At 41.2% G+C, this 15,191-nt stretch overlaps 1 protein-coding gene across 1 annotated transcript in view; it reads left to right on the top strand.

Moving 5' to 3' along the window:
* HUWE1 (HECT, UBA and WWE domain containing E3 ubiquitin protein ligase 1) overlaps nucleotides 1-15,191 on the top strand; it is a gene marked incomplete in the record, with an annotated part of 5,008,559 nt that overhangs the window by 3,824,367 nt on the left and 1,169,001 nt on the right. Inside the window, 3 exon segments of the mRNA XM_044079288.1 lie at nucleotides 3,113-3,326; nucleotides 3,416-3,644; nucleotides 3,962-4,140. Coding sequence (XP_043935223.1) covers nucleotides 3,113-3,326; nucleotides 3,416-3,644; nucleotides 3,962-4,140 — 622 coding nt within the window.

The following is a 15,191-nucleotide window of genomic DNA, read 5'->3' as shown; positions in this document are numbered from 1 at the left end:
AAACATCTTTCAAAATTTAGCTTGTCCACGGGGCTTGCCCTGTCAAACCCAGTTTCTGAGTTATGGTCCTGTAACTGTCTCTTCCTAACACAACACTTATCTGTTGCTAGTGTGACGCCACTATCTCAACATTCCACAGCAAGAACAACAGACTTTTAGGCGTCAGCAGCTTTTACAGAGACCACCAGTATTTACACATTTTGCACAGAATAATTGTATTAACTCTTAACCCTTTAAATGCAAAATTGTACACTACACTATTTGTACATTTCTCTAACAGTCATTATCTCAATTTTTTGGATTCCTGTACATTTTTCTTCATTGGTGCTAATTACATAACTTGTCATATAGAGTTCAGGGATGAAGATTAAACTGATTTTAATTCTTTTCTCAATGACTATGAAGATTTTAGACTTGCACTTCAGTACTTGTGGCTGTATGGGAACCCTCACTGGTCATGTCCCTTTATTTGAGCAATGATTGGTTTTAGAGCAGGTCAGTCTTTGGTGTCATGTCTGTTTCAGAACCCTGTACTACTTTGTTATTCATCTGCCCATCCTTCCCAGTGGAAGGACTTGATTGAATTATAGTTTCTGCCATTTGAGCACACTTTTGGGAGTGCTGCTTATCCTTTCCCCTTTATAGGAGTCATAAGTACTTACTAGGCTGTTGATCTGTGAGGATCTTGAATTCTAGCCTTACAATTCCTATGGTAGTTTTTAACCCTTGTATTTTGCATACAGGTAACACAGAGATGGGCTTAACACGAATATGTTGGGACATTTAGATCTTTCCCCTCTCTGTGAGGGATAGGGGTGCTAAACCAAAGGTGAATTTGTGGCTACCCATCCATTTGTTAAAATTATATTTTAACAGAGTTAAATAAGTGCTTTGCTTTATTGTGGAGTGGGAGACTGTTCCATGGATGTGGTATTCTGTGTTATTAAAAACCCATCCCTCCAATATGTTTCTGTTTATTTTGCAAAAGTGATTGAAATCCCTGGAGCAGGTGTTTGATACCATTGGACTTCTGAATGTGTAATAGGTCTGATGGAGTGGAGTCTGTTGAACCTCTATACACAAAGCAGAGGTTGCCTCCCATTAGTGTGTATGATACTGAGAAGAGGTACAAGTCTTTGAGACAGTTGCATAGTTTTTATGATTTGGGCCCTTTTTTGTGAGAGAGCATTGTGGTCATTCCAGTTGTGACAAGTGTTTGGTCAGGTGCATACCAAAAGGGATATTATACTCCATGATCGGTGTAATGAGGGTGGAATAAGATGAATGCAGTTGCAAGTCTGGATGTGGGCACCATGCCTTTAGATATAAGCTCTGCAATGACAAAGGACTTCCTTACAACAGCGGATACAGTTAAAGAAATTTTCTCCTTCCGAGGACTTTGTTCAACAGACTTATTTATCCATTGTTGGGCCTGCAAGTCTAGCAGTCCAGAAGTTCCTTCTTGAGCTAAATGTCTCTCCTAATGGTTCTTCCTCTGCAAAGCTTCTTGGATTTCTTAGTCCAGATGTATGAAACTCTTCATACCCCCCCTGCCCTCTTTTCTGCCAGTAGGTTCCTCTGCCCCACTTCTCTTTAAAAAGGTAGTTTTGTTTTCATACATGAATCGCTTTCATTTTGCCTATTTTTTTTTTTTGGGGGGGGGGGGGGGGGGTCACACCACATTTTTTAAACATTTGCTGCGGTTTCATTTTTTCCTTGGAGTAGGGTGCTCATTTGTAAGGTGGATTTGGTGTTTCATATCCTTAGATACATGAAGGGTAAGGGCTTGCAGTTGCCAATTACATTTTTTTCACTACATAGGTCAGTAGCGGTGCGCTGTTTATCACTGAGCAGCTGCAGGTTCTTTTGCTGTTCCTGAAGTCTCATCCCGTCTACAATTGACTGCCTTTGTTGCTCATTTTCATTTATCTCTTGGCAGACTTTCTTAGCATGACCTTTGTCTATGGCCCTCTTCTCCAAGCATTTTTAACTGTACCATGACTGTGAGAGTTGGGCCTGTTCTGACTAGACTGGTTTTGGCTACTTTTTTAGTGCAGTTCTTTAGCTTCTTCTGTCCTAATGACCTATTGCTTGAGATTCAACCCAGCTATATGAGCCAGAAGAAAGTTATTGGTTTATATATAACAGATTTGATCTTTGTATAGGTTGAACTACAAGAGAACCCTCCTTGATGAGTCAGAAATGCTCTTCTATTATTTTCTTGTATGTGGGTGGTCCCTCCAGTCAACCTTTGCTATTGGCATTCCCTGCAGGTTAGTTAAGGCTATACTAATATGTCCTTTGTTAGTGGAATGCCTGATGATCACTTTTCTTGATTTTTGAAAGGTGCTTGTTGGGAGGTTGAACCAGCAGTATATAGTGATAAGTATACTCTTGTAGTCATTGTGTTGCATTAGAGCGTACACAGTCACAAACGTTATCCCATCTCAGAGCATGGGAACTTGAAAAAAAAATGCTGAATTTTGAAGAGAGTGCTGTAAAAATATATGTGGTGTTTTGGTGCTTGCTGTAATGCTAGCTGTTGCTGCTGCCCAGATTATTTAATATATTCAGCTACTGGAGTGACCAGCACTTCTTTTAGACAGTACATAGTAGTGTGTGTAGAAGGATGCTCGTGATCCTCTAGACTTTAGGGATAAACAAGTTTTTTTTTTTTTTTTTTTTTTTTTTTTTTTTTTTTTTTGCTGTTTACCACGATGAGTAAAAAATGACACTCACTGTTATGATTTAGTCTTGATATTTCTTAATACTTTGAGATTCTTTGGCTGTGAAGTAGCTGTTTGACTTCTGGGCTATTGTACGGTTGAGTCTATAGGCTTTGTATTTAGCTTCAATTGAGTGTTTAGGATATTGTTCAGTATAGTCAGATTGTGATGTACAGGAGTTACTCTAGGAACATTGGTTCTTTTAGGTTTTATGTAATGCAAATGTTTTGTCATTCAAAATGCTGTGAGGATTCAGGCTTAAAATGAGTTAGGAGGTTTTAGGTCTAGGACAGTAAACAGCAAAGCAGCAATGAGTTCATTAGTTATCTATAAAAATTCTGTAGAGTATGATTCCTAGTATTAATTCAGTTGGCTGGTCACTGCAGGCTCTTCGCCCCTGTGATGTAATGTGTAATCTGATTGGGCCACAGGATGATGAAGAGGGGGAAGAAGGTGATGAAGAAGATGATGATGATGGCTCCGAGATGGAACTAGATGAAGATTATCCTGACATGAATGCCTCGCCTCTAGTCCGATTTGAGCGTTTTGACCGGGAGGATGATCTGATTATTGAATTTGACAACATGTTTTCCAGTGCAAGTAAGGTTTAAGTTGATAGAAAATGTAATTTATGTGCACAATTCATTTATATTCAACATTTGTGATTTTTATTATTTGTCTTTGTTAAGCTGATATTCCACCGTCGCCAGGCAACATTCCTGCTACTCACCCTCTTATGGTGAGGCATGCTGACCATGGCTCTTTAACCCTTGGCTCAGGTTCTTCTAACACTCGATTGGCTCAGGGGATTGGTCGTAGTCAGAGGACATTAAGGCAGTTAACAGCCAACACTGGGCATACGATTCATGTGCATTATCCTGGAAATAGACAGCCCAATCCTCCTCTTATTCTCCAAAGGTACTGAGAGAACAGCCTTTATTATAGTTGTTACTAGCATTTCTGGTAGATTACCAAGCAAGTCAAAAATTTAAGTATTTATTTATTTGTTTATGTTATGTTAATATGGCAAGTACAGTGTGTGATGCATGTAAAATGTACTATGCTTAGAATTTAAATACAAAAGGATTATTTTCTTTGTACCATAGGAAAAGGTTAATTGATCAATTGTGGAATGGAAAGTTTACCTTGTAGAAGTCTGAAGAAAATGTATTTTCACTTGTGCAGCATTAGAAGTGGGTGTTATTTACAGTTCTGTTAATTTGTTTCTGTTTTAGATTGCTTGGCCCCTCAGCTGCTGCTGACATACTGCAGCTGAGCAGCAGTTTGCCCTTGCAGAGTCGGGGTCGAGCACGACTGTTGGTCGGAAATGATGATGTGCACATAATTGCTCGTTCTGATGATGAATTACTTGATGATTTCTTTCATGATCAGAGCACCGCCAGTAGCCAAGCAGGTAAGTTTCATGCTTCAGTTTTTTTTAATTGTGTCGCTATTTCCGATGTAATTCATCCTGTTTTTCTTGAGGGTATGCCATCTATACTGTCATGGCATTGAAAAAGTGGTGGCAGTTGCATTGAGCTTTTTCTCCTGCAGATTTCAGGCAAGGCTATTCTGGTGGATGCCATCAAGTTTGAGATGTCTAGTTTGTTTGGTCTGCAAAAAGAAATCTTTTTATAGCTTAATTAATTTACAGCAATCCCCTTTCCTTTTTCCATCTTGACAACAGCATAAATAGCTACTAGGGGTACCACATATAACCTCTTTGTCTCCAAATTCAAGTATAAAACTATTTGTTCAGTATTCCTGTTATCATGCAGTTTTTACTTTCTCTGCAATCATATGACAAATTTGGTGCTGCTGTTTAATCATATCTCAGGCTTTGTGTTTTGCATGTGAAAAAAATGCACGTATTTGAACATTACGCTTTTTCACCATGATTTCTGTTTTCATATTTATGCTATATTGTTTAATTGGCTTGTAACAATTTCTGGAGTGCATGAAACAGTGGATATATTCTGTTCTGTAGCTACTTGGAGACCAGCCTGAACCAGCAGGTGTTTTTTTTTTTGTTTCGAAAAAGCTGCCAGCAAGGGGAGCACTCATGGGCCTTACTCTTCGAAATTTCACTCGTAATGTTGATTCAAGAGGGTTATTTGGAAGCCCAGTATGCCTTCCATTTTGTTTTGCACTAAAATCTTTGATTTAAAGCTTTGACTGCTTTACTTGTTTTATTAGTTTTCAGGGTATCATAAATTATTTTTGGAATATTCCTCCTTCAGTATGAAAATGAAAAATCTTTTGTGCAATGTTTGCTCCTAGAAACAGAGGACTGCATATAGTGTAGACTCAGTAGGTCTTTACTGTCTTCAGCAAGATGATAATTTGGTTTTGATACTGGTGGTTAAAACTATGAGCTGTTTCTGAACAGATTATTGAAGGCTTTATGGAAAACTATTTGAGAAAAGTGTAAAAATTTATAAAAAATTTAGTACCGACTCTTCCTCTACTGGAAAGATCCTGTCTGCGTCATTCCAGGGTGTCACCATCTTTGGAGAGTACAGATACTTTCCCTTCAACTCTTTTTATTTATGTATCTGTCCATGAAGCCTCTCCAGCTTGCCTTCCCAGCTGCCAACTGCTAAACTGTCCTTTTTATTTCTCTTGGTTCAGGCTTAATAAGTGGCAAGATTTCTCACTGTAGGTATAATTGGTTGGGGACATATGGCTGAATTGCAGTTCTTCTGCAGAGACCCATGTCTGCAGCATATTCAATTTGGACACAGTAAGGTTTGCAGCACTGTACCTATAACTAGAATTGCCAGTTTCAGGTTAGTGGGAGTGGACTGTTATCTTTCTAACCTGGATTGTTTGCACAGATTAATAGTCATTCCTCTCTACTGTCTCATACCTACACTCTTGACAGATGACTGGCTAGCCCCTTAGAGCTAAATTAGCAGTCAGTCCTTGAACTTTTTTGCTCATCCAAAATGAGAACTTGTCCCGAAACCCCAAAAAACTACACACATTTAAATACAACAGTGAGGCATTCTAACATGTACACTTGTGGTAAGTGAAAATTGCACAACTGCTCATTATATAAGTTCACACTTGTACACCAAGTACAACACCCATCACTTCTCCTGACGCATTACTAAAGGCATTGCCTGTTGGACACTGCATTTTCTTTGCAACTGGCATTGCCAGCTTGTATCCTGCTGAGAGTACCTGCCAATGCTTACGGTTATCCTTAGTGTGGTGGGGCCATAAACACTGTCCCCACACCCCCTGTATTTAGTTATTCCAGCTGAGGGCACAGTATTGCAAACTGTCTTGCACCAAGTACATTTGCTGTAGCCATGCCTCTCTGCAACAGAATTGCAGTTTAGCCATGTGTCCCCAACCATTTGTCCCCACAGTGAACTGTCTCCCAGTATGTAAACCTGAACCTGACTGAGAGCTGTCTAGCATTCCCCTATGACTGAGGGGCATGTGAACTTTATGACCCTAACAACCCATAAATGCCGGACTGGTGCTCTTCCTGGTTAAGATAACAGTGGGAGTAGTATGTGACTGTCACTTTGTTGTGTGGTATAAGCCCACAAACTATCACTCATTTTGAAATTAACCCGTCATGAATGTCTTTCTGGTCTCCATGGGAAAATTGGTGCATTTCTGTGTTCCTCCGGGTGCATACCATCTCACACTCTCCACAAAGATACAAGTGGGTTCAGCTGATTTACTCCTGCAGCAACAGGTGTCTGAGTTGCTAATCACTCGTGGATCACTTGTGTTGTAGTGCTGTATTCCTTTGCCCCAATGAGGTTAACAGTTCATCTCTTTCACTAAAAATCTATATTACTTCTGCTTGCTTTTTATTCACTTGCCATATTACAGGTGTCTGATTACTCAATGAAGACATTCTCACTTTCAGTTTCTGTTTTCTTTAAATGAGCTTCAGGATGCGCCATCAGATTTTGAACTGTCTTCTAGAAATCGATGGATTTTTACCTGTTGAGTACTGTAGACTTCCCCATCATTGATGCCAGGTGTTGGCAAACCCTCTTAGAGTCTTGTCAAATTCCTTGAAAAAGACACTACCAAGTGGAATGACTCTGAAATAAGTATATGTAATTCAGTCAACAGGGAAGTTACCCTTTGAACTCCACAAAGTAGGGTGGCAACCAGTAAAAACTGTTCCATGTGACTGTTTTCTGGATTGTGTGTGTATAGGATAGCCTCTTTCAATACCCTTGACTGGGGAGTAAGTTGAAAGAGAAATCTCCTGGCTCGTCTTTTCTCAGTGTAATCAGAATTGATTGACATGGATGCTTTGTGCATCTGGATTTCTGTCTTCTCCTTTAGAAGATATCTTGAGTGAACTGTTTTAGATCTGGTGAGGAAATGAGGTTTAGTTCTGGAAGTTGGAACAGTAGTGAGCTAGAAGAGATTTCTGAACTGTTAAGATCTACCTGAATTACAATTCAGGCTGATTTCCTTCCGTGCTCCTCAGTACTAAAAGATGCATTAAAAGGGACAAGGAAGAAATTGTTATCTTCATTTCCTCACAAAGGACCCACTTCTACCTACCACTGTGTGTTTTCCTCATCTATTCACCTTTTAGCCACTTTTATGGTCTGCAGTGCATTACATGGCTGCCAGAACTTTCTAGAGCAGGTCAAGTGACTGTAGCATAGGTAAATTATTCTGCATCTTTGACCATCTAGTCAGGGATACTTCATTTTCACTCCTTGGATTATTTGATAATCACTTTAGTTGTATGGCCAGGTATGCATTGTATCTGATGAAAGAGATGATAGGTGCTATGAGAGACCGTAAGGGAATGAGGATCAATGTGTTGGACAATATTTTGAAGATGTTGCCTGAACAGGTTAAAGTGACAGATTTGGTAAACAAGTGGCTTCTCCACCCTGTTATGTTTTAAAGATTCGTTTCCTTAAGAATTTCAGTGGATGTGTTGATAGACCTTCTACATGTCCCATATTACTTTGTCTGGAAATTCGTTAAAAATTAGAGTCGAAAGTTGGTTGCAAGTACAGCCCCCATCTTACATGAACACCGCAGTATGAAATGTGGGCTTCTTTTAATTTCACTTGTGTAAAATATCCCAGCGGAATTGGTACTTTTAGGTGTGAGCCTTCCTCATTCCATATACCATTATTTAGTTTGACTAGGGTCTGCTTATGCGCATAATTTCTTCTTGCTCTTTGGTAATGGTTCATTATGTTTTATTATCATTTTCTTTCAAGAATAACTGTATATACCTTTTTTGTGGCCTGAATGTGTTATTTTTTTGCTTCATTTTCCACCCTTGCTTCCAAGTGACATTTGCATCTTATTGCCCTTATTTAGTATCTTTATCTTGGAGAGGAGATGGAGCTATCCTAGTATTCTGCCGTAATGAAAGAGAAGAGATTTACTTTGTAATACTATCCTTTTGACCACCTCCTCCCATGTATAGTTAATCATGGTGTGAGGGTGCACCCACAGATGTCTCTGTGTATTTCTCTTTTCTTTTGCTGTACTCTGAACTAGATTCTCCTAGTTTCTATGAGAAACCCAGGTGCGACAGCAACCCTCAACTATATACCCCAGTTATTGCAGGTTGTCTCAGGCCTCATGATTTCTAACTGCAACAACATTCAGTACAAAACTAGATGTTCTTCGTTTTCCATTGCTGCAGTCCTTACTATTGGGTATAGTCCGCGTCCAGTCGGCCCGAATACCAGAGTATAAGGCTGACGTCGGTCAGGGCGCATTAGACTGACGTCAGTACGTCAGGGTACTAATGCGCATGACCGACGTCATATCCTCAGTCTTTTTTGCCGCATGGTCCGATGCAGAAGCAGTTTTGCGAGTGCAGGTTGGCGTTCTGAAATTTTTCCGAAACCGGAGTTTCAGACCGAAACAGAGTTGGCTAAGTACCCCGTTGGGGAACATTTTGGTTTTTTCTTGCCTCAGTATTTTACGGATGTCAGAAAAAGTGAATAACTGTATTTCTTGTGGGAAACAGATACCTCATAGGGATTACCATACCTTGTGTATACCTTGTTTAGGGCCTGAGCACGACGTTGTTGGTTGCCGCTCTTGTGCTAGGTTTAACAAACGCACTATTAAGAGGAGGTTAGACTGTGCCAGGTTAGTGTTTGGGAAGCGTTGCAATTATAAAATGCCGTCGGATGCTCCGACGCCCGCTTCGTCCAAAAAGCGCAAGGACAAAACAGTGAAGCCTAGGGTTGATGAACCGGCAGTCCCGGACGTCGGTTCTTTAGAAGGCTCAGTAGAGCCAGAGGTTTTGCCAGGAGTTTCTATGGAGTCTCAGGCAGAAACTTTACTGTTACAGGATGTGCCTTCTCAGGAGGTAGGCCAGGCTGAGGGGGCTTCTCAGGTAACTGTTCTTCCCTCTCTTCCCAAGGTAGTTAGAGCCTCTCCTTCTGTTGCCAAAACTTCTTTGAGAGGTAGGCCTAGTTCAGCTTCAGTGGGGGCTTCTCCTAGCATTTCGGGTTCTGTACCTAAGAAACATATGCTTAAAATGGCAGAAGATTTGATTACTATGATTAGAGGTTCTATGCCTCCGCCTGATAAGAGGCCTAGGGTGGAACCGGAGTTTGATAGTTTTGAACAGTGTTCAGAGGCTTCAGAGTCTTCTGCGGAAGACTTGCAGGAGTATCCTACTTATTCTGATTCTGATGTGGATGATTCCACTCCTACAGCTTCTCCTCCTGAGGATTTCTCATTTTCAGAGACTCTGCATTCCATGAGGGAGCACTTTAAATGGGAAGGCCAGGATTACTCTGATTCAGGAAAAGGCTTAGGGAATTCTTGTTTTTGCCACAGCAGCGGCCCTTAGCTATTCCTCCTGTGTTGAATGTGGTGGAAGATGTTTTTGCAGAGGCTTCCCTGAATCCTGACTCTTTGCCTCCTGCTCCTGTTAAGCCTGATAGGTATTATAGGGTGCCCGAAGCTCATAAGTATTTGTTTAAGAGTCCTAGGGCGGACCCAGAAACTATTTCTCAAGGGCCTAAAGGTGTTAAGGCTTCTGTGGTTAAAAATCCTGTTCCCTCTGATAAAGAGGCAAGGGCCTTGGATAGGTGGGGAAAGGAAGTGTATACTTCTTCCACTCTAGCCATGAGAGCGTTGAATTGTCAGTTTCACATGCTAAAATATCAGAATTATCTCCTTTCACAATTAAAATCTAAGGTGGATGCTTTGGCGGAAGGTATTGAGTGTAAAGAGTTGCTGGACTTGGTTCATGTGTCTGAGCAAGTGGGTAAGCATTCTTTGCAATGTGGTTTTGATGCTGTACAGGCCTCCTCGAGGGTGGCTGCTACTAGTTCTGTTCTTCGCAGGCATGCCTGGTTGAAGGATCACAATTTAGCTGAGCATGTTAAGACAAGGATTTTGGATGCTCCTTTACAGTCTGATGTGTTGTTTGGATCGCCTGTGGAAGCAGTTCTAAAGAAAATGGAGGACAAAGCTAAGTCTATGCAAACTGTTAAAGATTTTTTGCAGGTGCAGCCACCGAAGTTTAGTAGAAATTGGCCTGCTAAGGGGTGGACATATCCTGCTTATGATTCCCAGTCTAGGGGTAGGTCTAGGCGTGGTAGGGGCAGGGCTCAAGGTTCTTTTAGGCCTAGAACAGGGAGTTCACCTGCTCAGACTTCTGGTGAGGGCAGGGGTCAGTCCTTTCGTAAACAGACCCAATGACCTGTCTTTTCAGCTGCCAGTAGATTTTCGTCTGGCAGCTCCTTTGGGAGGAAGACTGTCTCTTTTCAAAGAAAATTGGGATTTAATTACTCAAGACAAATGGGTGTTGGATATCATTCACCACGGTTACAGATTTTATTTCCATACAATGCCCCCTTTCAAAGGCATGCCAGACGTTCCTCCTCCACAAAGAAAGGAGGCTCACAAGCAAGTTTCTCAGTTACTCCAGTTGGGGGCCATTCAGCCAGTCCCTGTATCAGAAAGGGGCCTAGGATTTTATTCTCGCCTGTTCCTAGTACCAAAGAAGGGGAACACGTGGAGACCAATTTTGGATTTATCTCTCCTCAACACTTTTCTGGACATTCCCAAGTTCAAGATGTTGACGTTACAACAGCTTTTACCTCTGCTGGGCAAAGATCACTGGATGGTAACTCTAGATCTCAAGGAAGCTTACCTTCATGTGCCTATAAGGCTAAGTTGCAGGAAGTATCTGCGGTTTCGAGCTGGAAATTCTCATTATCAGTTCTCTGCATTGCCCTTTGGCTTATCTACTGCCCAGAGTATTCACAAAGGTTCTGGCTCCAGTGATAGCTTACTTCAGGCTTCAAGGAATTCAAATCTATCCTTACTTGGACGACTGCCTGATTCTGGCTCAAGAAAAGGAAGACCTTCTACAGCATCTGGAATATGTTATAGCAGTGCTAAGATGCCTAGGGTATTCTGTGAACGAAATAAAGTCCAGTCTAGTACCCTCTCAAGACATGTGCTTTCTGGGTGTGAGACTGAATACAGCAGCCCAGATGGCCTTTTTAACCCCGGACAAACAAAAGAGTCTGTCACTTTACTTCCATCAATTATCTCATCAGTCCGTGCTGACTGCAAGGACAGTCCTTCAAGCATTAGGGTTCATGGCATCTTGTATTCTGGTACTTCCCAATGCCAAACTGCATATGAGGAAGCTACAATGGTATCTCAAAAATGTATGGACACAGCACTGCCAGGATTTGGACACTGTCATTCAAATAATACCTTGCCTTCAAAAGAATTCTTGTGGTGGGCTCAGGAATGTCACCTAAACAAGGGACTCTCTGTGACCCGGCCAGAGGCAAGTCAGATTTTAACGACAGATGCCTCGGACATTGCTTGGGGAGCTCATCTAAATGGAAAGTGGATACAAGACAAGTGGCCTGCCAGACTACAGCATCTACATATCAACATGAAGGAGATGTTAGCAGTCCAGTTTGCATTAATGGCTTTCAAGGAGTTACTTCTTCCAGGGCAGGTGTTGATTCTAACAGACAACACAACTGTCATGTGGTACATCAACAAGCAAGGGGGAACACATTCTTATCCTCTATGCAAGCAAGCAATGATTTTATGGGAGACTGCGCTAAGCTTGCAACTAACTCTTCAGGCAAGGTTTCTGCCAGGAGCACAGAACTCCTTAGCAGATGTGTTAAGCAGACAAATCATGGATCCCCACAGTGGAAACTGGATCTTCATGTATTTCAGAAATTGACAGTGTCATGGGGAACTCCAGACATAGATCTGTTCGCTTCTCCACTAAACCACCAGCTGCCAAAGTATTGCACAAAGGGGTTTCATCACACAGCTTGGAAAGTGGATGCTCTGTCTTTCAGTTGGAAAAACCTTCATGTGTATGCCTTTCCACCTCTGCCTCTTCTTCCAAAGGTACTATTAAAGGTCAGACAAGACAGGCCAAGGATGATTTTGATAGCTCCAGATTGGCCTCGGCAACACTGGTACCCACTACTACGGAGTCTGGTAAAGAAGCCTCCATGGCCTTTACCTCTGATTCCTCATCTGTTATCTCAGAAGGACGGTCATCTGCTCAATGTCAAGCTTCACTCTCTTCATCTAACAGCCTGGCATATTCTGTGTTGAAACACAGCAGGTCTCAACTTCCTCAACAAGTTTTAAATGTGATTATGGAAGCTAGAAGACCTAGTACAAGGAGAGTGTATGCAGAAAAATGGAAGAGATTTTTATTTTGGAGTACAGCAAAGAATTTGGAGATTTCTGAGCCTAATTTGAGTGTGGCTCTTCAATATCTTACTGAGTTATTGGACAAAGGTTTGTCCTTCTCTTCCATTAAGATTCATGCTGCAGCAATTTCAGCTCACTATGATTGTGACCCACCTTTGTTTTCGCATCCTTTGTTCAAGCAGTTTCTTAGAGGGGCAAAGAATATAAGAACCCCACGTAGAGCTCCTACTCCTGCTTGGGATCTCAATTTTGTGTTGGAAAAACTTACTCTACAACCTTTTGAGCCTGCAGCTACTGCTGAATTGAAATACTTGTCATGGAAGACTGCTTTTCTGTTGGCTATTACTTCTGCAAGAAGGGTGTCTGAGTTGCAGGCCCTTATGGCAGTAGAGCCCTTTTTGATTTTCCATAAGGATAGGGTATCATTACGTACTAATCCTTCCTTTATGCCTAAGGTGGTTTCTAGTGTGGCTTTAAACCAAACTATTCATTTGCCTACGTTTTATGCAGACCCTCAAAATAAAGGGGAAAAGATTTTGCACACTTTAGATGTACACAGGCAATTGCGTTATTATTTGAGCAGGACTAAGGATTTTAGGCAGTCTCAGCAGTTGTTTGTTTCTTTTGCTTTGACTTCACAGGGCAAGCCTGTGTCAAAACAAACTATTTCTAGGTGGATTGGCTTTTGCATTGCATTTTGTTATTCCCATCATGGCAAGGAGATTCCAGCTGGGATTAGGCCTCATTCCACTAGGGCTACTGCCACTTCAACAGCATTTCTAAGGGGGGTGGCAACTAAGGATATTTTGGAAGCAGCTACTTGGAGTTCAGTGCATACTTTCTCTAAGCATTATCACCTTCCTATCTACTCTAAGTCTAGGGCTGGTTTTGCCACAGCTGTTTTGCAAGGCATGTTGTCAGCTCCTGCTTCTTTATGATTTGCCAGCCTCCCTTACCTCTGCTTTGGGATTCTACCCAATAGTAAGGACTGCAGCAATGGAAAACGAAGAACATAGTACAGTTTTGTACCTACCATAAATGTAGATGTTCGAGGATTCCATTGCTGCAGTCCAATTTACTCCCTCCTTCCCCTCTGTGTTTAGGGGTGGTTGTGTAGGTGAGTTTACATGCTTATATTTTTGTATATATTCTTGTATATATTGTACATGTTTTGGTGCAGGTATTTTGGGACTTGTCTTTTTAGGGTCTTCTGACATCTGGGGCAAGAAAAGACTGAGGATATGACGTCGGTCATGCGCATTAGTACCCTGACGTACTGACGTCAGTCTAATGCGCCCTGACCGACGTCAGCCTTATACTCTGGTATTCGGGCCGACTGGACGCGGACTATACCCAATAGTAAGGACTGCAGCAATGGAATCCTCGAACATCTACATTTATGGTAGGTACAAAACTGTACTTTTTATAGTAGTGTAAATATATGCAGTACCTTAACGAACTGATGCAATCTGCCTCCCCCAGCCCCTTCAAGAACTGCATTTTATTTTGATCTCTTATATAAAGCTTTTCAAATATGTTGGTGGAATGCATCCCACAGAATGTTATTCAGTGCCCACCCACCCCCAAATTATTGGTGTATCTAGCAAGAATTTTCTGGCTGTCTTTGCCTTTATTGTCCTGTTCTAGATTCCTTTGCTGAGGCCTCACTGCTACTTTCCAGCCAAAGGGCTCTTTCCTCATGCTTTATCTGGAAGTAGTGGTACGCTTCATAAAAAAAAGTTCAAAAAGCTCCAGAGCTGTTTTGCTATTAGTTCTTTGGTTGGCCCAGTGGTACTGTTGATGAGCTAGCAATCCTGCAAGGCTGGGCAGTCAAGTCTCCTGCTGGGGAAAACCTTCCACTAAATTTATATTCATTTGGAAAATGTGTATTTTTCTGTAAAAATGTGATGTTTTGCTGAAAACTGATTTATTTCAGACTGCTACCTCTCCAAGAAGCATTCAGTGTAAATGCTTTGCTTTTGTGAATTTCTTTAAGAAAAGTTTTATTTATTTATTTTTAACTTTATTCTTTACAGGTTGCTTAGTTTGAGGTTTTAGGGTCAGGACATTTATGCTTGTGCAAACTCATTGATGTGAAGTTCTTCAGTCTCGCTGTTCATTCTTTACTGATGGGTTCGAAGCCGATCTCTCTGCTCCAATACGGCCAATTGCAAAGCTCGAGGTCTTCAAATAGCTTGAGGCCAAGTCCCCTATCCCATGATGCACTTGGAATTGCCTCAGATCTAGTTTGCCGCTGCAACAGATCGGAGGTTCTGCTTTAGCTCGGGCCAGTGCAACTGCTTTTTTCATTATTACTTAAAAAATATTGCTAGTTAGATAGTTTAAAGTATTTTAGTAGAGTTTTAGAAAGCTCTTATAGCTTTTGGTGTGTGGTTACTTATTTATATCCCTTCCCATTAGTGTGTTCAAAAATTTGTATTTGGCCTCTTGGTTTGGCCTAGTTTAAAATCTTCTCTTTATATTCATTACAGTGTGTTTTATTCAGTGACCTTTTGTCACAAGTTTTTCTAGATAGTCATAGTTATTGCTGTGTGTGTTTGGCCTTAGATGTTTTTAGATGAGGCTTAGTGTGATTACTGTTGAAGCTTGTAGAATAGATAAGGCTTGTTTCTTAGCAGCTATCTTCTTTTATTGCATAGTCTGCTTTGAACTTCTTGTGTGCTTTAGACAGACTTTTTCTGTCAGTTTGTATTTGTATTAGTATAGGTGTGTGTGTGTGTGTGTGTGTGTGTGTGTGTGTGTGAGAGACTT

Source organism: Protopterus annectens, chromosome 8.part0 (assembly GCF_019279795.1).
Source record: "Protopterus annectens isolate FY-2018-M chromosome 8.part0, PAN1.0, whole genome shotgun sequence".
Lineage (NCBI taxonomy): Eukaryota > Metazoa > Chordata > Ceratodontiformes > Protopteridae > Protopterus > Protopterus annectens.
This window is presented reverse-complemented; position numbering and strand designations above follow the sequence as displayed.